The sequence below is a fragment of the Stylophora pistillata genome, chromosome 6, assembly GCF_964205215.1.
Source record: "Stylophora pistillata chromosome 6, jaStyPist1.2, whole genome shotgun sequence".
NCBI classification, from domain to species: domain Eukaryota; kingdom Metazoa; phylum Cnidaria; class Anthozoa; order Scleractinia; family Pocilloporidae; genus Stylophora; species Stylophora pistillata.
Genome location: NC_142524.1, coordinates 5,775,483 through 5,803,121, shown reverse-complemented (window position 1 = coordinate 5,803,121; position 27,639 = coordinate 5,775,483). Strand labels below are relative to the sequence as shown.

At 40.5% G+C, this 27,639-nt stretch overlaps 1 protein-coding gene across 3 annotated transcripts in view; it reads left to right on the top strand.

Annotated features, from left to right (window-relative positions):
* Positions 1–488: 488 nt before the first annotated feature.
* LOC111323169 (lysosomal-trafficking regulator) overlaps positions 489–27,639 on the top strand; it is a 39,295-nt gene continuing 12,144 nt past the window's right edge. Inside the window, exons 1-36 of one of the 3 annotated variants that reach the window (XM_022926470.2) lie at positions 489–857; positions 1,969–2,066; positions 2,782–2,935; positions 4,078–4,171; positions 6,006–7,475; positions 8,530–8,689; positions 8,988–10,215; positions 10,745–10,963; positions 11,433–11,734; positions 11,942–12,026; positions 12,204–12,270; positions 12,975–13,084; positions 13,740–13,924; positions 14,195–14,773; positions 15,039–15,216; positions 15,612–15,801; positions 16,280–16,448; positions 16,992–17,130; positions 17,751–18,008; positions 18,319–18,492; positions 19,048–19,332; positions 19,677–19,884; positions 20,153–20,969; positions 21,842–22,049; positions 22,782–22,868; positions 23,086–23,171; positions 23,469–23,711; positions 23,959–24,042; positions 24,444–24,529; positions 24,607–24,742; positions 25,157–25,535; positions 25,871–25,933; positions 26,037–26,171; positions 26,425–26,586; positions 26,708–26,772; positions 27,109–27,297. In XM_022926470.2, coding sequence (XP_022782205.2) covers positions 774–857; positions 1,969–2,066; positions 2,782–2,935; positions 4,078–4,171; positions 6,006–7,475; positions 8,530–8,689; positions 8,988–10,215; positions 10,745–10,963; positions 11,433–11,734; positions 11,942–12,026; positions 12,204–12,270; positions 12,975–13,084; positions 13,740–13,924; positions 14,195–14,773; positions 15,039–15,216; positions 15,612–15,801; positions 16,280–16,448; positions 16,992–17,130; positions 17,751–18,008; positions 18,319–18,492; positions 19,048–19,332; positions 19,677–19,884; positions 20,153–20,969; positions 21,842–22,049; positions 22,782–22,868; positions 23,086–23,171; positions 23,469–23,711; positions 23,959–24,042; positions 24,444–24,529; positions 24,607–24,742; positions 25,157–25,535; positions 25,871–25,933; positions 26,037–26,171; positions 26,425–26,586; positions 26,708–26,772; positions 27,109–27,297 — 9,176 coding nt within the window. In that variant the 5' untranslated portion in view covers positions 489–773. The remainder of the gene's footprint in view (positions 858–1,968; positions 2,067–2,781; positions 2,936–4,077; positions 4,172–6,005; positions 7,476–8,529; positions 8,690–8,987; positions 10,216–10,744; positions 10,964–11,432; positions 11,735–11,941; positions 12,027–12,203; positions 12,271–12,974; positions 13,085–13,739; positions 13,925–14,194; positions 14,774–15,038; positions 15,217–15,611; positions 15,802–16,279; positions 16,449–16,991; positions 17,131–17,750; positions 18,009–18,318; positions 18,493–19,047; positions 19,333–19,676; positions 19,885–20,152; positions 20,970–21,841; positions 22,050–22,781; positions 22,869–23,085; positions 23,172–23,468; positions 23,712–23,958; positions 24,043–24,443; positions 24,530–24,606; positions 24,743–25,156; positions 25,536–25,870; positions 25,934–26,036; positions 26,172–26,424; positions 26,587–26,707; positions 26,773–27,108; positions 27,298–27,639) is intronic. The other 2 variants (XM_088763325.1, XM_022926466.2) reach the window with 2 other exon arrangements.

Sequence of the window (27,639 nt, the reverse complement as noted above, 5' to 3'; positions counted from 1 at the left end):
AACGCTGACTTCAGGTTGAAACAAAATATCTCTTCGGAAAAAAATGCACAGACTCATGCAAGCTTCTTTAAAAACTAGCTTTGCCCAAATTTCTCGCGCTGCCCAAACAATCTGAGTTGCCCAAAATTTAGGGGCTGCAGCCCCCCCACCTCCCCCCCCCACCCGCTCCCGGCCCGTACGCCTATGTTCGTCAATCTACCCTTATGAATAATGCAATCCTTAGGGGGTGATGACGAAAGAGAATCTAAAAATAGCAGTTTTAAATCGCAATTGACCAACCCTCAGAATCGTTCATTATTCCATTTGCTCTGAGATATTTCATCTGACATCTGCCTCTTTTCTCTCTCTCTGTCAACTTTCCTTTTCTCGGTTTAACATTCTCAAGCTACAATGGTAACTGTCGCATCACGATCGTACCAGTTTAATATTCATTTGCATGTTTTCGAGAGCAATATTTTGTCAGCGGTTTTATTCGTTAAACACCTGGGAGATTTTACCCAGGGGTAGTATCGTTTCGCGGAAGGTGATTTCTTTCTGTTTCTGAGAATGTTGTGACATAACACGAAATGCCAGATCCCCTTAAATTGAAGCTTACAAGAAGGAAGGAATTAATATGATGCCTTAAACAGTCAGGTCTATGTAAAGATCCATTTTGCGAAGATATGGAGAAGCCACATCTCAGCTTCTTGATGCACAAGTTGATCGTAGCCAGTCACGTACGATATACCATTTGAAAAAGCTATAAATAACATCATCTGCCTCGAAATTTGACTATGGCGAACAAGAACGAGGGAGAAGTAGTTTCTCAGCAACTCCGAGACCTTTGGAGCTCGTATGTGCGGTGTAGTTCATCACAGGTAATGCAAACCGTTACCGTGACTTTTTGTCTATGACCTGCATTCATGTGTGGAGAGCCAATTTCCATCTGTGAAAGCTCTAGCGGATCAACTGTTGGTAATCTTCGCTTTCCTTATTAAAGGAAAAGTTTGCTTCAGAAACCATTAGATGTTTATGTTCACATTAAAGAAGTATACGAGAAAATTCGCTGATTGTCTCGTCTAAAGATCCCAAACAGTTATCTGGTTCAAAATTGTTTGCAAATGTGCTAAAATGTAATTATCGACGCCGCCATTTAAAAAGAAAACTCCGAAGCTACAAAACAAAACATCAAGCAATGTTTGGCACAAAGACAGCCTTTATCACAAGATTACTAATTAACCAATATTTTCACAGATACGTAACTTTTAAATGATAAGCTAATTATAAAAAAAAAAAAAAAACAATCAAACATAACATAAAACCTGAAATTAAATGGCTGTCTGGAAGATGACCCAGACAGATGGGAGAAATGGAAGGGAAGAAAGCATTAGTAGCTTCTAAGAATCCATGTGCAGTTGTGTTTATGCAGTGGCAAGCTGAGCAACAGAGCAACTGATCTTAATGACTAAGTAAATTAACTAAAGTAAAAACTAATCATGACATTACCATACTTATAATAGGAACAGGGAACTTAAGTCGCAGGAAAAGTCTGCTGATGTTAAATTTCTTGTACTTAGTAGCCATGCTTGATCACAGTTATGATGCGAGACTGTTTCTGTACCAATTTGCTATGTTACTTTGTAATTTAGAAGCACATCACTCAGTAATTTATAGTGTTTCCCAGTTAGCTGGCCTCACATGCTTAAATTCCAGAAATTTTTTGTAAAGATGACTCCCTCGCATGATCTTTAGTTTTTTTCTGAAGCATCTCTGCAGGCTGGAATCTTAAGTTCTAGAATCCGTGGATTAAACTTCTTGATCATATGACATGTAAGACATTAAAAACAGACTCCTGAGAAAAGTGATCGAAAACTATGGAATTTTATGAAATATACAAACCAGGTAGATATTGTCTTCTTGAATATATGAAGTGTAATTTCTTATGTCACTTTGAGATTGAGTGAAATGCATTTTATTCATTGTTTATAGTTGCCAGAGAAAACCAAATTTCTGGAGCTTTTCATGGTGCAGTTTTTGGCAACCTACCATGTTGAAAAGGGAGACTTAAAGAAAATTTCCAGCTTTGTGTAAGTTAAACCACAATCATGAGTATTTTAAGGCTGACTCTGAAGGGTTTTGAATCACACAATCATGGTAGCTTGCAAAATTAAACTTGAAAGATTACAAATATTTTCTGCTTATTGTTAGTTATAACGTATTATCATATAACCTGTCATGACAGTCTGTAAATCATGACATTGAGCCAAATAATTACCTGTCTCTCCCTCCCACTTGTCTATAAGTACATAGTTACATTTATCAGTAATATTGTATCCCCAAGTTTTAAACCTTGACACCTGGCATATCTTTATCTATCATGATTCCATTAGAGTGACTTGCCTACATATTAGATGAAATGCAATTAATTAAAAAGTTTTTAATGATATACAGTGTTTATTACAATATGGCTGTGTCTCACAAGGACTGGGGACTACCAAATTCATGAATTTGATTGGCTGAAATCAATATTGAAAGCGGTCTAGATTTTCCCATCTAGACCGGCATCTAGACTGGTCCAGAAAAAAAAGGTACAAAGAATAGAAAAAATTGGCATATAAGACACAGCCATATAATAACCATCTTATTAACCGAGCTGGGTCGGTCTGTATGGGAGAATCTTGACCTCGGTCGCTGGTACAGACCTCACTGCGTTCGGTCTGTACTGGCGACCTCGGTCAAGATTCTCCCATACAGACCTTCCGCTTGGTTAATAAGAACTAAATATTTGTGATTATTTTGCAGTGATGTCTACAGCATAAGCAATGTGCTGACAAGTGAATTCCAGTCTGCAGTTCTTCTAAAATGTGAGGATGAGTGTGAAAAACCATTGGTTGATTATCTTTGTCATGGACAGGGTCTACTTCTGCTACAGATGTTATGTATTCTAGCAAGTAAGGTAAGGTACAGAGTCACCAGGGTCCAGTTGCTCAAATTAGGGCGTAAAATGCTATCCAACAGATAAATCACAATCCAGTGTAGAAGTGTTATTAACAAAATACACTGTGCTATTCACCTGCTCTTCAAACAACCACAGCCAGGTAATCTATTTTGCATCCTGACATCAGTATCCATATTCTACATACTGTTTTCCAAACATTTTCTTTGCTACTAACAGGGAGACTCTTTGACAAGTAGAGTTTCTTACTAGGTTGGTAATCATTGACTTAATTCTCTTGATCTCAGTGAATGATTCAGTTGTATTGTTGTAAGGAGAAACTAGTTGCTGGTCACTCTTAGAGTTTTAAAGTGTTAAAAGGGACCTTAAGCAAACCATGGCGCCGATGGCAACGGGGACGAAGAAAAACAAAAGATCTAATTGGCAGAACAATAGCCCAGCACGTGCATTTTAAAACCTAGTACATTTCATAGCTGTCCTCTGCAAAACAACAATGTGAAATCACCGAAATTTGCGTTGTTTCCGAACCAAAACCGCGATGGCAAATTAATTTAATTTCCATTTGGAACTCAAGGCTACTTTTACACGTTACTTTGAGGTTGAGTTGTGGTGCCATAGGAGATGGTAAACACATGCAGCCATTTTCGAAATTCTAATTTAAAGTAGAAATTCATTTTTTGATCGACGTCTTCCTTTGCGTTGCCGTCTTGACTGCTTAAGTTCCCTATTGAGTAGATTTTTTTATCTCAAATTAAAGTCGATGATGTAATTACCATAATCATGATAAATCAATAATCTAGTAAGTAAAATTAAAAATAGGAAACTACATGAAAATGCATACAAAACTTCTATACCCTTGAACTATTAGTGAGAATTGATTTACTTGCAACTTCTCTTTGCGATATGCATAAGTTATCTTCCAAACAGATCACAAGAAGAGACATTAGCTTGTCAGTTAGTGGATGTTATGTTGATAGAACAGCAAATCTCCTTGTGTAATATTCAAGGAACTGTATGGCAGGAGAAATACTAATTGGATCTTGGGACTTTTTTTAGCAGGTACCAGTTGGTTGATTGACCAAGAGTTGATTGATTAGTTCTTATTCTCTTTATTTTTGTGATGTTTTTGTGTAATTTAACAGGTTGCTGGAAGCAGTTTAGAGTTGGCTAATCTACTTGTTTCTTTGCTGCCAGTTGTTTTAAGAGTACCTTTACAACATTATGACTGTCTTTATGGTAATGCAGGATGTATTTGTTTGTAATATGTGTTTATTTTCTATTCTGAACAAGTCAGGAAGGAGTACAAGTGTATCTGTGCACACAGTAAAAAGTGATACAATTTACATTTCACATAGACTTGATTTTCACTAAGTTTGAAAGAAGAGGGTAAATTTTATTATTAAATTGAAACAGATGAGGGTACCACAGACACCATACTGTTTACACATATTACATGAAAGACTGGGAACTCTTCACTTAAAATGCCCCAGGTATTCCACAAAGTTTGCATGAAACCACTAGGAAATTTTTTTCTTGGAATCATTGATTTTTGTACATCTAAACCTGTTGTTGGTAAGTGATGATTACAAGATACTCAAAACTTGGAAATTGCTGCTGTTCAAATTTCTTGAGTGTTACATAGTTTGTTGGACTCCATCTTAAGAGGACTGGGTTTGAGACCTGGGGTCCATTTCTCAAAAGTCCTGGGCCAGGTTGTTCAAAGGTGGATTTAGATAACCCAGGGTAACTGTGAAATTTGATTTCAGATCTGAAAGCTATAAAAAAAAATTCAGTTTAATTCCATGTGTCTACAATTAGATGATTGAATGCCCTAAAAAGAATTAGGGAAATTACCCCAAAATGGCATTTGAACAAAGAAATATAGAAACCTGGATTAAAAGTTAACCCTGGGTCAGCGCTAATCGCCCTTCGAACAACTGGGCACTGGTAACCTAATGAGCCTGAAGTCATGTTTTAAAATCAAAATTTAAAAGAAAGGAAAGCAAGTTCTAGCACCCAAACCAGTCCTTTTTGTTTCTTTTAATTAAATTTTGATTTTAAAACATCGCTTCAGGCTCATTAGGTTGCCAGTGCCCAGTTGTTTAAAGGGCGATTAGCACTGACCCAGGGTTTGAGAAAGAAAGGAAAGCAAGTTCTAGCACCCAAACCATTCCTTTTTGTTTCTTTTAATTAAATTTTGATTTTAAAACATAGCTTCAGGCTCGTTAGGTTACCAGTGCCCAGTTGTTCGAAGGGCAATTAGCGCTGACCCAGGGTTTGAGAAAGAAAGGAAAGCAAGTTCTAGCACCCAAACCAGTCCTTTTTGTTTCTTTTAATTAGCTGATAGTTTTATTGTGTCATTTTCAAAAATTTTTAAATCCCCATTTTGAATCAAAGCAGAACAGCTTTACAGGTCAGTTAAGTTCCTAGGACTTTTGAGAAATAGGCCCTTGGCCAGGTCGTTGTGGTGTATTTTCAGGCGAAGTAAGTTATGTTCACTGAGTGCCCCTCTTCATCCAGGAGTATACATTGAGTACAAGCAAACTTTCAGGGAACCCTGATGTAGTCCTGGGGGGGGGGGGGGAATTTGTGATTGACTGGCATCCCATCCAGGGACAGGGGAGGGTAGTAATACTCCTGGACCGGGTTGTTCAAAGGTCGGTTATGAAAACCCAGGGTTAGTGTAAAATTTTATTTCAGATGTGAAAGCTTTTAAAGAAAATTTACTTGAATTCCATTTTTCTATGATTTAATGATTGAATGCTCTAAAAAGGATTGGGAAAATTATCCCAAAACGGCCTTTGAACAGAGAAATATAGAAACCGGGATTAACAACTAACCCTGAGTTAGCGCTAATCGGCCTTCGAACAACTGGGCCCTGGTTGCTTCATTTGAAATTGGGATAAGCTCTGACTGGATTGGCTGCTTGGCTTACGTACATGCTTCACCTAGCTACCTAATAATGTCTGAAACATAGATGACCAGCTTATAAAAATGGAAATGAAAATGTGTGGTGATTTAATTCAGTGCTATCATCTGCTCTTTCTCTCTCTCTCTTTACTTCTCTTAGGATTAGAGCTTATTTTTGCTGACTTTGATAATCACTGGTGGGACACCAAGAGCACATCTTGCCACACAAACTTTGTGAAAGAAAAGATCTTTAGGCCTTTTCAGGATCACCTTGAGTTGGAAATAAATTCCAGCTCTCCTCAAGAAGAAGGAACTGAAGCTGATGAACTGGTAAATGCTGGCAAAGCTCAAAGCAGTCACATTGAATTGCTTCACTCAGTCAAGAGCAGAACAGATAGTCCCAATACAACTGAAGACAGTGACGTGTTCACAAGTGTTACAAGCATAACAGACCTGGACAGTCCATTAAGTACTAGTATCAGTGAGTGCTCTGACACTGAAATCCCCAGCAATTATTTGACTGCAAGCACACGGTCTGGAACAAGAAATCAAATAGAAATTCCTAGCATGAGCTCTTCTAGTGTGGTTCTTGATGGAGACAAGCATCCTGTACATACAGACTCTTGTCTGTTAGCCATCTCATCAAGTCATTGTAGCATCAATAGCTTTGAACTGTCAATCCTTCTTCTTGCAATTCTGGAAAACCTAACCTGTCATGGCAATGTATCGCTCAGTGATTGCAATCTTTTGATGCATACCAGTGGTCAACTGATTGACATTGTCTTTTCCCTCAGTGATGCAAGACACAAGAGTGCTGGGGTGTTTTGTGAGTGGGAACCTGGAGCAGTTACTTCAGTTCACTTAGCTACATTAAGAACAGTATTCTCAATTCTCTATACTGCATGTCGAAACCCAAAGGCTGCCAAACAACTGTCAAAAACCTCATATGTTCAGAAACTTTTGCAGGTGATCGCAGATGGTTGTTTAGACAAAGAATTCCTGACAACCATTCAACATTTTGAACTTGCTAAACTTGTTACTGGGATCAGTGATGAGGAAAAGGAACCTAACTCCAAACTTCTATCTTCAGATGTTTGGAGTAGTTTTCAAAATGAGCTGCTCCTTGGTTGCTCTTTACATGGTCTCCTTCTCTTTGTAATGACATGCATTCATTATGGTACCTTGGTCAATTCCACTCTTTATGTTCTGTGCCACGAGATTTTTGAACAATTTTCGTCCAATGGGGGTTTTGACTTCCTTGTTACCTTGCTTCTGAAATTGGACGAGGTTTACTCACACGAGGTAAATCTAGAAAGCATGGAAAATGACCCAAACTTTCAGCTGAAATCATTTGCTCGAAGAATTGAACAGTACCCGAGAAATCTCTCAAATCGGATTGTAAGGAACTTAGGCAAGATGATTTCAATGTTGAAAAAAGGCAAGACCAGCTGCAAGAGTTCCCGAGAAGCTAGCAGTAGAAAGACTTCAGTGGTCTCGTCAGGGAACCCTGTCACAAAGGATGATGTGTATGAAATGTGTGGAGTGTACCTTCCATCTTATGAGGTGGAGGAGAGTTCAGAGTCTGCTGCAGATATGGAGTATGAAAAACAGAGGCAAGACCAATTGCCAGGTATGAGCTAAAAGTTAACTGGAGCAGATGTAGGGGAGGGGTGCAGGGGGTGCTCACCCTCCCTGCCCCCTCCCGCCTGCGGCTTTCTCTTTGAGATAGTATTCTGGAATAAAACAAACTAACAAACAAAACAAAACAAAACAAAAGAAAAATTATTTGGTTTATTGGGGTCGAAGTCAAACATGAGACAAAGGTGAGGAATTTATGATTGTATAACGCCTGAGAATGATTGCTTGGCATTGAAGTTCCAAACGTTATCATTCTGTTCTTCAGCAGACATCAGTTACATCGTTCCATCGTGGTGCACCACCTCTAAGAAAAAAAAAATCTAGATCTACCCCTAATGCTAGCGGGAAAGCACGTCAGAATCGTTTGCTCTAAAGAGGTGCCTGCTTATCACAGGGTTGCAGGACGCTCTTTGTAGACGATAGACAGAGAAGAATAATACAAGCCCCCCTGTCAACTTGTTCGTTTACTATGGAGTCTACTGTCGCCTATAAAATCTCTTACCGCCGTCTATCGGTAGCCACTTATGGCAAAAGTTATTGAAACTCCTGTTGTATGTGATAGATGATTAACATAAAAAGCATGGTGGTGATCATGTTGATATCTTACTTTAAGGGACTTGTTTGTATTTAACTAATGGTAAACACCACAGCGTACACTATTGAGTTATGGATGCACGCGGGAGGTTGCTAAGCACGAAAGAAGCGCAAGAGTCGCTCGAGGCGATAGCCGAGAGCGACTCTAGCTTCTTGAGTGCTTAGCAAACCTCCCAATTGCATCCATAACTCAATAGTGTATGCTGTGGTGTTTACCATTTGTTTTATAACATAACATTGATACATTGTAGCTAAAGAGTTCCCTTTTATTAAACAAATCTTACGCGACCAGAAAAAACAAGCGCGCGCGGAAAAATAGTCTTTGCATTTGCTCACGTCAGCAGCGTACACCCATGGGCAAATGGGGGACGCTAAATTGACCAATCAGAGCGCGCGCCTTACTCTGGTTATTTTATAAATTTTTGTTAGTTATGTTTTTCTTTCACCATCAGAAGACCTCTGCACAGTTTTGAGACCTGCCATAACGCTATTGACAGTCTTCAAGGACAGCAGGAATTCAAAGTTGAGATTGAGCATACTAAAATGCTTGGAAAAAGTTGGAATTTGCCCCTGTGTCTCGCCAGATGCATTGGTGACAACTCTTCTCAGTAGGTAAAGATATTTTTTGAACACTTTTAAAGTGGTCGTCAAAGGTAAAAGAGTGAATGTGAATGGACAGGCGTTTATGATTAAGTCGTGTGGTTTGTGGAGGTTTCGCCCCATTGGATCTTACCTCTGCCTATTTTACGAGTTCACACCCCCGAACAAGTTTGCACCCACCTACACCAGTTCTCCCCCAAATCTTTCCATTAATTTCCTAATACGGCAGAACATGTTCCTTTTCTGTCTAGATCCTGATGTGTTTGAGATAGATATGCATAATTCTATTCCTCTTCATTCTTTCTTGCAGATTTGTAGACCAGCACAAGGACTTACAAGACGTTATTCTCAGAATTACCAACCACATGGTGCTCACAGAAATTGACGTTATGTATGATAATTACGATGTTCTCCGGTCACCAACTTTTCAATTTAAAACGGGTCAGAGATTTCGCACAAAGTCAGCTAAAGAGAGCCCTTACAAAAGTGATAGTGGCTTCTCTGCTAGTGATTTAGGTGTGCAAATGAGAGATCTGGCAAGCGATAGGAAACCTAACTGGGCTTGTCTGTCACAATACTGTGCTCTATTGTCGTACAGAGACACAGATGTTGCTGTAGAAGTTGCTAAGGCTCTGAAGCCTTTGGCTATTTTGGGATCGAAACATTTGAAGGCTGAGCTTTTCCGCATGGTGGTTCTCCCGTGCATGTTGCGCTACGATGGGATCTTCACAGACGAGGTTGTTGAGCCGCTGAGAAAGATCAGAGCAAGGACTTGGACAGGAACATCCACATCGGAGTGGCTTGAGCAACGAGGCAAATCGTTCAAGGGGAACACCTTTCCTGGCTTTGGCGTAGACTTTTCGGAACAGGTCCATGGACACGATGAGATTTGTGCAGAGGTTCTTGAACTTTGTATTTGTATGCTAACCTCGCTTCTCGCTGGTTCTGAGTCTCGAGCACTGTTCCTAGACTGCGGTGGTTTGAATGAACTACAGAGCTTTCTGGCATTACCACAGCTCCAGGAACCAGTTATACATGTGCTGGAGTTCTTGGCTGATGTTGAAAATCAGGAAGAAATGGGGAGGCGACCTCATACAGAGAGTGACGGCCTCAGTGCAGGATCTCAAGAGTCAAGTGGAGATAAATGTGGCGACAAAGTCTGTTGCCGCAGCTTCCTTTCTTTACTTCAATTTACCACAGCATTTGTTGACGAAATGAAGTCACCTGAACTGCCTCATATAACATCTTGCCATCGGGTGGAATCATCATTGGGAGTGTATGTTTGGAGATCGTGTCTTCGCTTGCTGGTTTCAAATGAGTTGTTCGGTGAACTGTTTCTTGAGGGTGGTGGAGTAGTTTTCAGTTGGGAGTTACTCCATCTTTTGCTTGAAATATTTCATGGTGCTTTTTTGACTCATCACACAGAGGAGAATCATGGAATTGATATTCAGTGCACCAAAGAGCTTGTGAGCTTGTTTGAGTCAGTTATGGCCGTCTGTATCAGAATGGCACACACTAAACAATGGAAGAATGTAGAGGTAAAACTGCATCAAGTATATGGAAAGGAGTAAGCTGAATCTCCCATGTAGGCCATTTGGCAATCCTGAAGTTTCAAGGATCTACACAATTAATAGTTCTTCCCTTCAAATATTATAAATTTCTTTCTAAATTAGTTACGAGAAATTTGGCAATGAATGGAGACAAAGCTGTAAAGCTCAGTGTTTGTTCTCCCACCTGGTTGTTGGAAAATATTTGGTTTTTGTTATCGATGAGTGACCTGTTAATCTTCTTTGAGAGTTATAGGTAATTTCCCCCAGGTTCTTTTAAATCTCTCCCGTTTTCGAAGATTTCGGGAGTATCACGAATTAACTAGTCTCACCTCGTCATTCGGCATGCGGCATGTCTTCGTAAAGTATTCGCTGTCCAGCAAAGAATTTAAATGACACAAGAGGTACCCATAACTCTTCTTGGGAGACTGAGTTACATTCCATTCGAATAGAAAAGTGTGTTTTTTTGCACATGTATGAAACCGACTACGATAATATTTTAACGTTTTTTGTTTCTCAGGCACTTCCAAATCTTGACCATCTGGTAGAGGAGGTCAGGAAATTATTCTCGCACTCGGAGACTTTGCAGAGATCTCTTAGCAAAGGATTGAGTGAATGTTTTCTCAAGGCATCGACGTGGCAGCTGGAGGCGTCAGAGGGTTTGGCTTTGCTCGGATCGGAAATTATACGGCAAAGGGAAGTCGTTTTGAGGAAAACAAGCCACGGGGACAGTCAAGAGGTTCGGCTGAGATTTTATGTTGATGTATATTAGTATAAAATTGAAGAAGCGCATGCCAATTTTTGCAACGCAGTTTTGCGGCTTCTCTATTCTTTGACGCTATGTCAACTGATCAAAGTGCTTGCTTTGTTTCGACTTTCTCTTTGTAAATAATTACTGCTTTCCACCGACAAGCCCCTGTATTACGATAGGTTTGATTTAAAAAGGCAGTCTACCGGCCAAAGAAGGGCATTTTATGTTATTGTAGGTTTAAATGATCCCAAGTAAATGAATATTGGAGAGTAGGTGCTTGATATGTAGTAGAAACCTTTCTTCTACTCATTTATTTTTTACCTCTCGTGATCTAAGTTTGAAAGTTGGAGAATTGAAGACGAACAGGAGAAATCCACGTATATTACAGTGGTAATGGGGTGGCTGGCTAAAAGAACTTTTTTCAAGATGGTAATGCTTCAATCGCTCTTCTCTGTAGGAGTGGTCCAATCTATTAGACGATGATGACGACGAAACAGATGGGAACCAAAAAGCCGGCGAGTCAGTGGTCGAGGAAGGTTACGATGCAGATCAAGAAGCTGACTCCGACAGGAGCGATGAAACAGAACATAAATCTCCCAGGAACAAGAAGCAGGCTAGACAGAAGAAACGAAGTCAGTTTCCCAAGCAGCTTGAGCACATGTCGAAAGGATTGGTTATTTACCCACGGATTTGCAACGTACTTTTTCAGTTATTGAAGGTGTGCTATGGCAGCAGGGTACAAGAAGGAGAATCCGAGAGGTATGCACTTGCAGTTAAGCTGTAACTGATTGTTTAGTTTTACGAACATCGTTGGTCCTCGAATACCTAAATATATGTTCAGTGCTGAAATGCAAAGAAAGGTATTGCTTTAAAAAGAACATGTCGCCATCATACAGTACATGTAGATAGGTGGCACAAATGGAGTCCTCCTTTTCGTCATGTGGCCTATTTCTTTCCTCGTTTTAGTGTGGGTGTGGTTCACCATGCAGTTGAAAACCTTCTTCTTCTACTCAGCGATTGTGAAGAAAATTGTCGGCTTCTCTGTCAACATGTAAGTAAAATCATACGCTTTTTGCAGGGAGGGTTCTGGACTATAGCGTGATACTTACCTAATGCTTTTTTTGATATATACGTTAAAACTGTTTCAGAGATAAATTTAGTTTATCTTTGTTAAGTCCTTTACTCTCTTATTGATCCTTTTTTTACGTCACTTTCTTTTCGTATTCAGGGATTTCTTGGGGTTTTCCTTGAGTGCTTTGGTGATGTCATGATTAGACAAGAGCAGTCACTACAAGGTAAGGCTATTTTTAGTAATAGAGTGACTTTAATTACTGGTAACTTTATTTTATCTATATCTTTTGGAGGTTTAAGTCTGACTTCAACGTGCCAAACATTCAATTGAAGAATGTTTTTCCCGTATGGAGTGGGTTTCTTTTTTCTTTAGAAGGAATTGATGATGAGAAAACGCTGTGAATACCATCTGAAAGAGAACAACCCTCAATTCTATACCAACGTTGACGAAGAGGAAAATCTTTTTTTAAATGACCTTCAGGTGGATCCGTTTATCCCGCCGGAGCCCCAATACTCGCCCTTTTAATTCTCCCATAGTAATGCTTTTGCAGAGCGGAATAGAGCAATTTTCAGTTCACCGCTGAAAGTAATCCGGAACTTCGTATTTTCAGTTCTCTTTGCATCGTGATTGGTCCAAAAAACTCGCCTTTTCCTCTTAACCAAGCAAATGCATGACTGAAATTAATCGTAATTTGTGCACACGTGTTTTTCCGCCCAGGCAGTTTACTTGCTTTTACATTAAATTCTGATTGGCTCGTTGTGACATATTCCTTTGCTCTGATTGGTCGTTAGTGACTTTGATTTTGGTTTTGCAAGAATCGATCCAAATACCCTCAGTAGCGTTACTGTTTGACTTCACTGTGCGATAATTTGGTAAAACCGGAGTGTTCTTCTGACTTGTAACTTAGTGGTATTGTTATTGATTTAGGTCTTCAGACTCTCGTGATGGAGGTGTTTGTTTGTCTTGCTTGTCACAACATTACAGCTGCTGAACTGTGGGACTTCTTGGCATTGTTTAACTCCCCGGACCCCCCGGTGGTAAGAAAGTCTGAAAGTGAGCCATATCACCATAATTTAAGTATCGTTTAGGAACGTTAAAGCAAACAATTACCTTGAGATGAAAGGAAGCCGTGAAATAATAGTTGGCTGAAAAAAAAAAAAAAAAAAAAAAAACTCAAAAGAAGTAAAACCAAACTGAAACGTCACGTGAATGGTTACAGGTGGAGAAGATTGACAGAAATTGTCAATAATCCTTTGAAAAACCTGACGTGCATTCCTTGGCATCTTTCTTAGCTGTTTTTGCCTGCTGTAGCTTCACGCTTCTTCATTAGAAGTTAAGAATCGTGATTTGTAGGTTGCCTGGCAAGAGACGGATAAAAAGTCCTGCATTTAGAAATATTTAGAAATTATTTTGTTGTTCCAGTTCACGCCAAAATTTTTTGTTACAAAAGCCTTTAATAAAACGAAGCTACAAACATACGAACAGAAAAAAAACCTCGTCCGGTACCTTTCATTTTGACATTGTCGTCAGGCTTAGATTGCACCTCGACACCGCGCTAGCTTTCCTTTGTATTACTACCCCTCATTAATTGCATAAATACCCAACTGTTCAAGTAACATTACAACTGGGGAATTCTGTTGATGATGTGCGTAATGAAAGTATTTGATATTGATTTGCTTTCGTGGTTTTCAGCACTTATTATCTTCGGCTTTATCTGAGGTTGCTGCCAGAGCCAGCGCCAATCCTGGTCCTGCTTTCCTGATGTCATTTCCATATCGAGCCAAGGAATCGGAACGACGAGCTACAACATCTGGTACAGTTGGTAAAGCTGCCATTGGAAAAGGGAAGAAAATAAGAGGGAAAATGTCTCTAAAAATGTTAGTACCGTATCAAGGCCGCTATTTGTAAGGCTAAAGTCAATGCAAAATGTTGTTTCCCATGTTAGGTCGGCATTTGAATAAATGACTATCTTGCGTCCTTCTAAAAGAATTGTAAATGTTTCGCACACAAAGCCCATTTGATATTGTAATTAATTGACTGAAAAGATGTCGAGAGATTATACTAGAATCTTGATCATGCAATCGTATTGGATAACTGGATAGCTGCGGTAAAAATTTTGAATGTTACGATTCTTTTCTTTAATATAGCAAGTCGCTCTCTCCACAACCAAGCGATGGTGACAAGTCTAGTGAGACAGACAGTATACGAAGTGGTAGCTCTGCAAGCTCCCGCATATTTCAGGTTTCTGGGACTCATGATAAGTATCTGAAAAGAGTCCACAAAAAGTCAAAATCCTCCATGGAAGGATCAAAGCGCCGTGGAAGTTCCAAACGAAGTACAAGAAAGCAGCTTGGAAGCTCCCCCACCGGATCAAGCTACTCTGCTGACTATGAACTAACAGAGGTACTTCACTTTCAAGAGCGGACTCATTTACCCTCGCCATTTCTGTTGCATGCTGTCCAGCTACCTTTTCGTGGCAGCCTTCCTCGCTCTGAGAGGGGGTTCAGTATTGCCATGTGGATCTGCTTGAATAGTCCCAGTTTAGGAACGGAAGTGGATGATGGCTTAAAATATCCGAGTGGAGATTCGCCGGGACAGCTAGTAAATTCCATGGAAAGAACGGTGCTGTCAAGAAAAGAGAGAATCGTCCATTTGTGCTCAGTTGGTTGTAATAAAATCCTTTTTGAGATTTGGATATTTCCATCCGAGGGAGCTGTTCTCATAAGGTATGTATGGGTTATCAGAGAATGTCAGAGGAGGAAAAAACAAACAAAAAGTCAATCAGTCAATCAATAATTACTGCAATGAATGTTCAGCAAACAAGTATGAACAAAGGCGACCACTGCACGGAAGTTTATGTGTTTATGCAGCTTTTAACGGTGGCGAGGGCTCTTTGGTTGGAGTGCAGACAGTAGGATTGCTTTTACATATTTTTTTTGTGTATATGTGTGTGTTTGATTTTGTTTTTGGTTTATGACGATGGCAATGAAGATGGACCAAAAACCACAAAAGTAGCAGTACCTCTCTGGAAGTGCTAAAACAACGAATGATAAGATTACCAGCGTTGACGAAAGGACAGTGGCACCATCTGGTCGTATCCTTTACCCAATCAAAGGTGTCGGCTGAAGAGCAGAAGGATACACAGGCAGACAGTTTACCTCCCTCAGAAGTAAGACTTTAACGTTCCTCGATACAATGAACCTCAGATTTTTTATTCGTTTTATGAGGCAATCCTAGACGGTAGTACTTTCATTCATGAGACACCTTCGTGACTCTTAAGAACGTCCCTCGCATAGAAATGCCACTTAATAAAGTTTAATGGAGGTGACCGATGCAAAGGTTATAGGATTTGCTTTTTCACTTTTCAGTCAGGATATTTTTTTTTTGACCGTAGAATGGAGGTCTCCCTGATTGGAAGTCCCAAGTTAACGATATTTGCTTAATACTTTTTCCTTGTCCAACGCTTATGACGAAACGAATTACACATCTTTATTTGTTCGGCAACTGAACTCAAAATATTGCATCCTTCATATATTAATGACAATTGTAACTCCTCTGCCACAGCTCCTCATAGTGGTGGATGGAACTGAATCAACAGTTCATGACCTTGGGCCTCCCCTACTATGGCACGAGGAAGCCAAATTTACCCTGTCGACACTGCTTCTTGGTCACGTGACCTATACTGACGGCGGCAAATCTCCGAGGGAAGTTCTTCATGAGGGATATCAGATTGGAAATGTGTTTGTTTTCGCTGGTAGGTTATGTTAACTTTTTTAGTACATCGGATGTTGGGTGACAGCTGCGTCTGACAGCGTTAGAACGGAAAGGAGGGCAAAAGACAGAACTTACAGCTGATCCGGAAAAAATTGTAAGGCTGGGTTGGGTTTTGGAGACATGATTGCAGTGCTGATTCCGCCAGTATGCAGGACAATTTTCTCAGCTAGACCTGGTATGTGGTCCGGTTGTCCAACGAGTACCTTTGTGGCTCGGTTGGTAGAACGTCCCTCTACGATTGCCGAATTGGGTGCAATTTGGTGGAACAAGGCTCCCGTTAGATGTCTTTTTTAAGCAATTTTCCAAAAGCTTTAAACACCCTTCTGCAAGCTGGGACACAGTGTAGCTCGTAAAATTGCTGCTAATGATCTGACTAAATTCGCATCTTCGTCAAACCCGCATCTCCACTATTGAAATTAGTGGTACTACGATTACAATACCCTGAATTTTTATTTCAGAGAAACCATTTAAAATCTCCAAGCTCGCAAAGCAGCAGTCCTCATCATCAAATGATTGGCTGGTAGAGAAAGGGGAAGCATTTTATTTATATTCCCTTGGACCAAACAGCGCGAGTATGGGACAGCTTAGTAAAGACTTTAACATGTTAGCAAGTCACACCTCAAACGAGTAAGTTGGTAACCTTATGTAGGTTCGGGCGTACAGACAACATTTGTTTTGAGGTCATCCTGCTTGCTAAGATAGACAGGTGCTTAATCCCCAGCCCAAACTACAAGGAACTGTCCGAGAAAAAAAAAAGACAAAACAAAACAAAACAAGCAAACAACTATTATAGCGAAAGTTGATTGGACTGAATGGTGGGCAGCAAAGGTCTATTAATGTGTCAAAGTAACGCGTGTTGGGGACATTCTTTAATTTTTTTTCCTTTTTTTTTCAACTGTTGTAATGATCCGCTAAGTTTTCCTCTATTTTAGACTTCTCTTGTTCTCTTCAGTAATCCTGTAGAATAAATTGTTTTTATAACGTCTTCTAAATTTGTTTTCTTTATTGTTCGTTTTCCATTGTAATTAACCAAAATCCTTCTTCTGTAGGACTGTTTGCTGTCTAGTTATTGAAGAAGATCGAGTCCTCATTTAATAGTGGTGTCCAATAACGCACTACAATGAAATCTCTATCTTGTAATTGTTGTAAATATCTTGATTTGTGTTTTAGCCCCACGCAATCGTTCATGGAAGCTGCTAACTTATGGTCTCGTCTGGCCATCACTGAACAAGCTGTCGCGGCAAATCTACCTCTAGGCTTTCTCACGAGTCCTCATGTTGTCGTACCTGATCTAGAGTTGTCACTTAAGGTAAGGCACAATATTAAATGCAAGGGAATGAAAAGCTAGTTTTGCGTTTTGTAGCACAAAGCAGCACTCACTCTACCAAAGGTGTCCTTTCGAGGAAACCTCGGCCTAATGCTTTCGCGCTTGACCCTCAACCGAACCCTTGACATAATTGTGGTGTTCCTTGGACAAGTACTTTCACGATATATTTTCACGCACTTTTTACGATGGCTCCCTCTCTCTTGGAGGGCGGACTAGATTCCTGTGTAATAAGAGGAAACTGCCACGAAAACTGGGATCAGTACTGAACCACAAGGTTCGCACGACTTAACACTTTACATTCAAACATCAGTATGTACATCCTCCATGATTTCTTTAAACATTTTATCTAGCACTGATCAGGAGATTTTTTCTGGAAAATTAAGAGCTTCTTAAATTGGTGGTCATTTCCGTTTTTTTTTTTTTTATCGTAACTGGTTTGTTTGATTAAGCGGTGACACTGCAAGGTGAAATTAGAGGCTGGTCACTCGTTGGGATTAAAGGGTTAAACTTCTTTCTGTAACCGTTATTTTTTTCATTTTTTTTTCTTTTTATTTTTGTAACCGTTCATTTTGAAAGACGTGGTATGTTGATATACATTTTAGAAGCGGCTCGCTGCTGTGTACTCGCCTGCTTGTCCGTTGCGATTCCAGCAGTATTCAGAGCTGCTGACCAGCGAAGAAAGGCAAGGAAGACCAGCGTCTTTGAACATCTCAGAGCAGAGACTTAAACAAAGCGAGTCTGAATCCTGGGAAGGTGATGCAAAGATCTCTTCTGGAGTTGAACCTCATCGACAACAGACTCTTTTGGAATCAGCTCATGATGTCGGAGGGATTGGCGTCTTCATTTTTCTTTTTGCTAAGGTCTGTACACGTATAGAGTCAAGACTAGTTCAGCAGAGACGGCTTTACGCGAACAAAGGTCATCCTGCAATGGTATTGCTCGAAAACGCGTTTGGTCTTTCAGTTCATCATCTTTTATTAGTTATTCAGCTTGTGTGATATTTACTTAAATCCTCCTTTTTCCATCTCCTCTCCATGAACACTTATTAGGGAATAAACGAAAACCATGGCCACGGTGGCAATGATTTTCAAATCAATTTGAGTAGCCACCCAGACTGCTTGAAAAGATCCCTACTGACTAGGGCCTTTGTTTGGAAATCTCTCCGCACAGGTGGTGGAACAAACACAAGAGGAAAAAACACAAGCGGAGGCCTTGTCAGTTGTTTTGTCGCTTCAGTATTTCTCAGTCTTTCACGCCCGAGCCATGGACGAAGAGTCTGGGTTCGCATTGCTGAAAAGGATTCTGCTTTCTCCCGAATGTAAGATTGGTTACCATACGCTGAAGGTGAGTTCTTTAATAAATGACTCATTGCCTCTCTCGTTTACCGTTATGCCGGATCTTGTTTTTTGGGTTGTTAGATCCCGGTGTATAGAACACTTCGCTTCTATTGGTATCAGCCATTCAAGCACATACGTGCAACTACTTAAAAAAATTTGGGTGGTCAATAGTCCTAGTGCAACGCAATCGTTTTCCGTTTGAAAGCGGCTGGATAAACTTATAGACGGAATTTTTGGTAATCAATGTCCTGGAAGCTAGGTAAACTGCTCGTTCTCATGTCTTTTCCGACTCCAGTATTCAGGATAAAATATCAAAAAGAAATATATCTGTCTTATGATTTTCTGTCGTACAATTTGGTTTCTACTACATGTAGCTGTATTTCTCTTTCGTTTGAAAGTTCAGAATCGTTCCTTTGAAGTGAATACGGCCGTATCATGGCTATTTCCCGTTTTACTGACTGAACCGAATCTCTATGTAATGTTTCTTTGTTTCTCGCTGTTTCTTTTTTTATATTTAAACGAGATGTTCAAGTCTTACCCAGTTCCATTCTTCTCACGGTAGGTGCTGATGGAGGCGGCTTGTGATAGCGATGTATTCAAACCAACAAACCTGGCCGATGATCCCATAATGCTGAACATAGACTCCACTGCTGTGGTTCGGAACGTCGCAATTTTTCAGCATTTCCTGTTGAACTGGAAAATCTGGGAGAGAGCCAAACAAGGTGTACTGGAAATGCTGTTAGCCACCATTGACATTTTGGTGCACGGAAGCCACAGTTATTACACTTTTAATATCATTCAGTTCCAGAAGGCGCAGCTCGTGCAGCAAATCCTGATTGGATGTCAGGTGAGATTATCTCAGGAGTGCGGTGAAGAAAGGGTTCTTGTTTGAAACCGAAAGCTTCTTTTATCTTAAACTATTCGGCCGCGAGACGCATCATTTTCATTGCTTAATCAACTCTCACGTCCTTTATTCTTTGTGGGGAAAGCAGTTTACTACTTCGGGTGATTTTTTCCGTTTAACGTGACTTCCTCCCCTCAGTTGGCAGAGGGTCCCCCAAGTATTTTGTAGGTAAACGTTCCCTTCGAGAGCCCAATCCCCCCTTCTACACGCAGATGACATGAGACTTCTTCCGCACGATGACATGTTTCGAATTGTGGTGTGACTCTGATTTTATTGCTGTTTCACAGGAGAGACAGAGCGAAGAGTGCAAGGAGATTCCACGAGTAATAAGCTCTTTGTATGTGAATATCATCCAAAATGTCATGGGCAATCCCCCTGACCTGACTGTGTTGAAGTCTGTTTGCGAGTTCCTCATTGCTGTCCACCCGACGAATGACATCATTCGACTGCATGCGCCAAGCAGATGTTATCTCAGAGAGCACTCTCTCGACATTTGTAAGTAAAACACATTCATCTCGTTGTAGGTAGTCAAGCTAGCCTACATTCTCAGACACCCAAATTCTCAAAAGCTTAAGATTAGATGTTAAAGATTGCTTTTGTGTAATTTTTCTTTTTCATTAATTCATAACCCTCGCTGGTTAGCTACTAAATCTCACCATACTGAAAAAGAGTGTTTACCCCGAACATTTCTGAAGCGTTATTACCAACTGTGCTGTTGTCCTCGTGTCATGTACAAATACCTTCCTTCCTTTTGTGTTAACAGCTCTGGGTTCAAACCGTTCTTTACCTGCAGCCAGTAGCTCCATTTCTTCTCCTCGCACCACTCCAGTTCGCTCGACACACTCACCAAGTCCGTTTCAGTTTACCAGCCCAGCGAGGAACCCCTCAAGAACCCCAATGAGCCGGTCGCTCAGTTTTGAGTCTATTAAAAACAAGGATTTGCAAAGAAAACTCGCCGATCCACTGCGTGTTCCAGAAAAGCGAGGGCTTTTAAAGACATCCTCTCGTAGCGTAACTGAGCTCAGCAAATCTGTTACATCAGGGTTAGAAGCTGGTGGACAAACTCATTGGAGTTTTCACGAGACACCAAAGGGAACAATGGACGACAGAGATGTATTTCAATTGAGCGTGTCCGTGGAGATGACACCTGGAAGCTCCGGCAAAGCTTCTGTACCTACAGAAGTATTTTCTGTGCCTAAAGGAAACAGAAACCTCAGTGTCATCGTTCCACAGCACGAGGCCAGCAGCAGCGAGGGGCTGAGTAGCAGCTCTCTTGTACTTCACGGAAGCCCCTTTAGAGAGTCCGACCCCAGAATGAGCCCCTCTCCATTGAGGAGCGCTGCCGTACCTTTGGGTATATCTTACCCAGGGGTACGCCCCATTCCCGGCAGCAACCCCATGGTGATAAGGAAATATGAATCAGTTCCTAGTTACGATGCACAGTCCAGTTTTGATCCCACGGATTATGACTTTATAAACGAATCTGATTTCAGCTCTTTACAAAGCAGTGTGGTCAATCCAAGTTCCAATGATGATTATGTGGTGGTGGAAGGATTCCCCGGGATTCAGTCAAGTACAAGGTAAATCTTCAAGACCTGTCTTAAACAGTCTTAATTACACAATTTTATCTTCACACTTTTACTTGCTATGGCATTTGTAGAGCGCAGCTTAGAATAAAATGTTCAAAGAGGCTTTTAATGACGGCATTTTATTCCTGCCCCAAATTAGAACGACGCGTCACACTGAAGCGAAGTGCCAGTGTCAGTGGGCTCTTTGAAATCAAATATATTGGTGATCAAAAGATTGTTGGGCCGTTCACATTTAATGCTCAAAAAAGTCTCTAAACAACACCAACAATCATCACCGTCCTCCTCCCCCTTCCCCCTCGCTCTTTAATGTGTTCATTAGCATCCAGTAAGAAGACGACTTCCCCTTTGAAACATATGTGATTGGCATCTTCTCCCCAGAGGGAAATGATGACAACCAAGGAACGTGATCGGGAATAAGCAAAGAGCAGTTTTCAAGTGAACGTCGAAAACTCAAAACCAATGTAATCACCGCAACCAATCAGAACAAAGATCTACATTATTATTAGCCAATGATAACTCTATCTGAAAACGAGAGAACTGCTGAAGGTCCGGGAAAATGCAAGTGACCAAGTCGCGATTGCGTTTAGTTTCACATCTGATTGATTGAGAGGATAACGCGAGTTTTCTGGACCAATCACAGAGCGGAGTAAAATAAAACCAAAGCAATCCCGGATTGCTTTTGACAATCGATGGAAAATTATCCTAAACTACAGTTAAATCTTTTGTTAAAGACAGGAGAGAAGGGAAAGAGGAATAGGGCGAAGTTTGGATCAAGATGCCAGTTAGAACTGTAACATTTTAGTACAGGAAGCTGAACAGCGAGGAAAAGCCTTGTTTCATGAGTTTCGTTGTCTCTCACGTAGGACATACTGTCCAACCCGTTCAGACAGCGTAGAAGCCGTTGATGCGATGATAAAATTGAGACTGGGACTGATGAAATTGCTGGAGAAGAAACTGTTCAATCTGCCGTCTGAGCATGTGCCGGCGGTGATTGGTGAGGTTCTCAAAGCTGAATACATTTTGGTGTGGGCTTATCATGATTCAGATGATGTCAGGGAACTTGCCATCAGGGTAAATTTCTCTTTTTTCAATTTTGGGCCTTTTCAGATTGTACTGTTAAATTTGATAAAGGATCTTCCAAAATTCCTTTATCGTTTTTGGGATTTGAACTCCACTGTCTTGAGCCATTGAGATCAAAGATTGTATAAAGACTTTCATTAGCTAGGTAATGCTATCTTGAAGCATTCCTGCAAGCATTTAATTCTTTTGAAGCAGTGCCTGTCGACTAGACTGCAACCTGGGTACGTTTCTAAGCATTAGAACAGTTATTCAACTCAAACCTTTCACTTAGGTCATATATTTTCTGTCATGCGTGAGGCGTGAGTAGTCCAGTGGTCACAGCACTGGACTCTGGGTCGGACGGCCCGGGTTCAAGTCCTGGCTGGGGCACTACGTTGTGGCCTTAAGCAAGTCGCTTCACTCACATTGCTTCGTCTTCTCGGATAAGACGTAAAGCCGTAGGTCCCGTCTCCTGTAGGGTTTGGGGTAGGAGACGTTAATTTCCCACGCACGAGATTGCTGTGTGGTGGATGTCCTCCCCTGGGTGGGATGGGTGGGAAGGTGAGATCGTTACATGGACAGAAGCGGCTGCCGAAGGCGCTTGATAAAATGCTGACGTCCGATCTCAACCTTACTACATTGAGACTGAAAAGCCCCTTTAGGGGAGCTTCAATTAACGTTGCACTTAACATTGCACTCATGCATCTGCTCGAAGAGTAATCTCTTGTCAATACTTTTGTTCAGATTCTTTTCCAGTTTTTACAGAAGGCAGAGCCTAAACGGTTTGACCAGTTCTTAAGAATCCACGGCTTCCATCTGTTAGCGAACCAGGTAAGACAGTGTTCCCACCAATAGCGTAGCTCCATTTTTCTGTGTATAAACCACATCATCCCAAGCAACTTCTGGCAGCTGCAGCCATATGTTTTATATGGACACTCTGCAGTCATTGATACCATCCCCATGGCATCAACGAACGCTTTCTATATAGCTTATTTATTCTTCTTAAGCATATAATAAGTCATATACAATTTTTGTTGATGTGTTGTAGCTTTATGATCATCCGGTGACAAAGCTGTTACTAGAGGGCTGTCTTTCGCTACTTGTGGATCGTCCTGTTGACTTAAACAAAGACTAGTAAGTTCAACTTATCAATAATCAGATGCGATGCCAGACCAATTAACATCGTCCTTTAGCCTTTTGATTCTTTGCCCGAACTGATAAAAAACTGCTACAGAAACCTCTCTACTAAGAAATGTCTCTTAGCAATAGGAATAGAGCAATAACGAATTATTTCTTCTGCGGATGGAAAAATTGAATTTTTTTTCCTAAAGGAGCTTTTTACCCTACGTAAACCAAAGTTAATTTATGATTATTGATTATATTGGTATTAATCGCTTTTGATTATTAATGATATCTTTTGCTTATCCACAGTGACTATTCAGGTGCAGAAGTTAGAGGCCTGGCCTCTTCAGTCCGCCCCAAGGGTGTGGTGCCGCTTATGGCCCTGTTAGAGAACAGTGTGTTAAAGCCATCTCTGTTTCATCTTTTGATCCAGCACCTTTGCCAGCTGTTCATCAAAGTGGATGAACTGTGCCTGCAGGCTGTTGATAACGGGTTGTTGGAAACCCTGTGTAATGTGATTTATGGACTTTGCACCTTACGACACAGGCAGAGGTAGAAAAATGTAACCTTGTCGGTTTTGATGATTGTTAATAATTTACTCGCGTTATGTTTTCATGTCGTCTTTCGCGAGAGTGAGACAAAAAAAAATCTGATTAATTGCCCAGTAAGGACTCTTATACCTTTTAGTTACAATTTTAAGGGCCGTGACTTTACTGAGTTACCATAAAATGTTGGAATGCTGCGCCACATGTTAGGTTAATAATGCAAATCTGCTCGGTCCCTTCTTCGGGTTTGTTAGGAAACCGTCTGACCTTCCAGACCTGGATGCAGTGATGGAAGACTTTCAGCAATTTGTTGTGTGTATTGTAAGGAAAGCATGCAGGTAACTGATTATTACGACCAATAATTATAATCTTGGCCTGTTATTTAATGGACAGATTCAACGGATAAATCGCTATTCGTTCGAGAAGTGTTCAGAGAAGCTACTGTTTTATCCGCTGGATAAGAATTTATCCTGTGATTAGCGTTATCTACCACTTGATCTATTAGAGTCTGGTGTTTGTTCAAATTTTTAAGCGACCAAACTGAGAGAATTCAGTATTAAGATTAACCTCCGTCAAATTAGCGTGTATCATTTTATTTGAAACTTGATGGATCCTTAAAGACACTAGCACAAGTATTTTTTTTAACAATGTTCTAAAACTCGGTTAAATAGGGAATATTAGAGGTAATAGGTTTTGTTTAGCGATCAAATCCTTACACTTTCATTTCTTCTAAACTCAGCACCAACGGCGACCTTTATTTTCAAATGTTTGAAGATATGCTGATTGCTTTGGAGAACCTGGAAGAGCAGGATCACAAGAAGAGAGGTGTGTCTCGTCTTTGAAAAGTTTGCGTACCTGTTGAACTGCATGCAGTTTAAATGACATTTTTCCCTTTTCCACAGATCACGATCCTTCTACATCATACTGTGCTCGATACTTTCGCTTGTTCGCTATTCAAGTGGCCTTACATTTCTTCCAAGAAGTCAGTAAAGGGGAAAGACCTGTCGGAGGAAAAAAGACAAAACCATCTGGACTGAGGTAATGACAATCCGAAACACCAACCACAACAACAACAGTTTTAATTTTTTCGTTCTCGAAACAAAAGTAACAGCTTCTCTGGTCCGTAGATAGTTGGTGCTAATCGAGGCGCTTTGGTTTATTATCTTCGTTAGTGTATTATTAGTTTTGTTGTTGTCATTATTTTTATTATGATTATTATAATTATTGTTATCATTATTATCATCTTTATAATTTACAGTAGTGGTGCATACGAAAAGTCTCCTGAAAAGACCTTTTTTTTTAACTGTAGGCGTGATTCTCTCAAAAGAAAACCACTATCTTGTTCCAATATTGGTAACAAATTATACAAACACCATATTGCAATGATAAACGCCTACCATAGGGAGAGTTTTATTTTAAAGTTTCCTTTTGAGAACTTTTATTTGCCTGCAGATTGTCATTTCGTGGACCAGATAGTAACGCCGACCCAGTTCCTGCATTCACTCCGGTCTCCTCTTGGGTCAACTTGGACCGAGATCAGTTCAGATTGTGCCTGGATCCGAGCCAACTCAAGCAGTCCCCAACAAGTGCAAACTCTAATGAGCAGACGCGGCGTTTTCAAATCACGTGCCAGCTGGCTGTTCACTCAATAGTGTACTGTAAGACGTTCTTTCTCCCAGAGGACTTCATAGCCTTTCATTTCACTTCAGTCGCGATGGACGTCCATGAGGTATTGCGGCCAGGGATGGTGCGAGTTGCCGGAGCAGCCATTGAGAAGGAGTTTGCGCAGTTCGTGTTCAGTTTACTTCTGGAAATTTTTGATGCTTGTTTGGTAAGTAATTTTCGTACGCAGCACTGGTCAACATGATACACCTTAAACAGTCCCACGATGCAAAGTTGTGACTTACTCGAGATTCTTGAAATTGTAAACTACCAATGCAATTCCTGGTCGTGACGAAAGTTTTGCCACATACAACATAACGTTAGATAATTTACGATCGTCCAGCAACTTTTAAATCTCGTAATATATTATTGGAAGTAGGTGGCCCAGAGTTTAATGGTCAAAGATTTGGTGATTGTTTTTTTGCTGCTAAATTTTGCTTAGGTAATAGAAAATGGTTAATAATTATCAATATCATGTTCTGTTTTGTTGTGTTTTATCTTTAGGATGGAAGAAAGCGAGAAATTTACAAACTGTTCATCGTGTCTAAAGATCATTTGAAAGCACAGGTAAAGAATCAATTGTTTTCTGAAAACATTTACCTGAAGATCCTAAACTCTTTCGACAACAACAGGCAAAGTTTGATTTGCGTTGCTTTCCTGTTTCTTTTAGCTGGGCAAACTGCTGGTGTTCCTGTTGAATCCAAGTCAGGATTTGGACTTGTCGTATTTCGCGCTCAATCTTGTCCATCATCCACGTGCTAAAAAGATTATAGAGAATGTACTTACAACCAGCGGAGGATCAAAGGTAAAAATGAAAACAGGTAACCTTCTTGAAGCGCGGATGGCGCGAGCGATCCAATTGAGATTGGTTTTCAGTTTTAGGTTTGCATTTCAGTAGTTAAGATGATGGCACGATTTTCAAAATCAGTCACAAAGTGGAGTGAAGCAGTAAGAAATCCAGGATCACTTTCGCTACTCAATTAAGGATTATGTTAAACGTGGAAGTACATTATTGTAGTTTGTTTTGCCTCTCTTTTTCGCTTTTTTTCTCTTTCTAGCTCCGTCAACGCGCAGCAGTGTATGTTTTGAAGATTCTCGATGATGCTGGTCTCACTCTGGAACAGAAAAAGAACGCCGAGAACTTCAAAGCCTTGATGGGGTCTTTGAACCTGCAGTCGATGCGCTCGAGCGCTGACGAAAGCAAACTTGCTAATGACGAGGTCAGTGGGCGAAATATTCGAATAACGCCCGACCAGAGCTCCAGTTATCTACCTTCCAGCTTTCTACGTGTTTTACGCAATGCAAACGAAATTTTTCTCTAAGAGTTGCTATGTATCTCAGTTTCAGATGTGGGATCCCCATGGTATGATGCAATGGCAAAAGCAGAGAAGTGATGGTTATAAAAGGTCATAAAACGGGCCATTCATATTAACATGGTGTACTCTTTTTATATACCTTTTTGTTGGATAAGTAGTGTGTTCAGAGCGGCTTTTCAGTTTTTCGCGCCTTTTTCTTAGAACTTAGAGTTGTAGAATAATTTCTTTTTTTAAAAAAGAAAAAGTTTAGAAAATTAAGGATGCAAGTGCTGGGCAGCAATCACTACTTAGAGAAACATCTCATCACGGTAGGGGGCCTCAAGAAGTTACGGCAAAGAAACGTATCCGGAACAAACCCTCAGATATAATCTTTCTCGGAATTCGTGACTTGATGGCAAATATTTGAAATTGTGAATTTTTTTCCAGACTTGACAAGAGAACAGAGGAGCTTAGAAAGGCCATATCAACTGTTGCTAAAGATGTCACTAGAGTAGTGGTCGAGATCCAGGACACTAAGCGCCAGGCCCTGCTCAAACACACAAGGGACGCGCTTTCCGCGGAGGTCCAGATTCGTAAAAAATGGCGCCAACTTATTGAGCGACTCATCCATGAACGGTACGGCGAAATCACTGTTCTCAGTGTGACATAATAAAGATATCCCAATAACCATTTGGCGGAGATCTATGTTTGAAGCCTTATCCCCCAAAATTTGATTATTTATATTATCCCCGAACATTTCATTGTAAGCTAGTTGACAGATGATGGTGTTCTATCAGTTTGAAACCCTCCCACTGAAGAATTTGTCCTGTCTCCTCGCCTGTTGCTTTGTTTTGTTTTTGTTTTGAAGGTGTTATCCAAGAATATCTTAAAATAACTTTAAACAGTCAGCTTAATTAACTATGCTTGAAATAAATTGTTAGTGAAATTAACTGATTTGCTCAAAGACTTTAAGGAGAG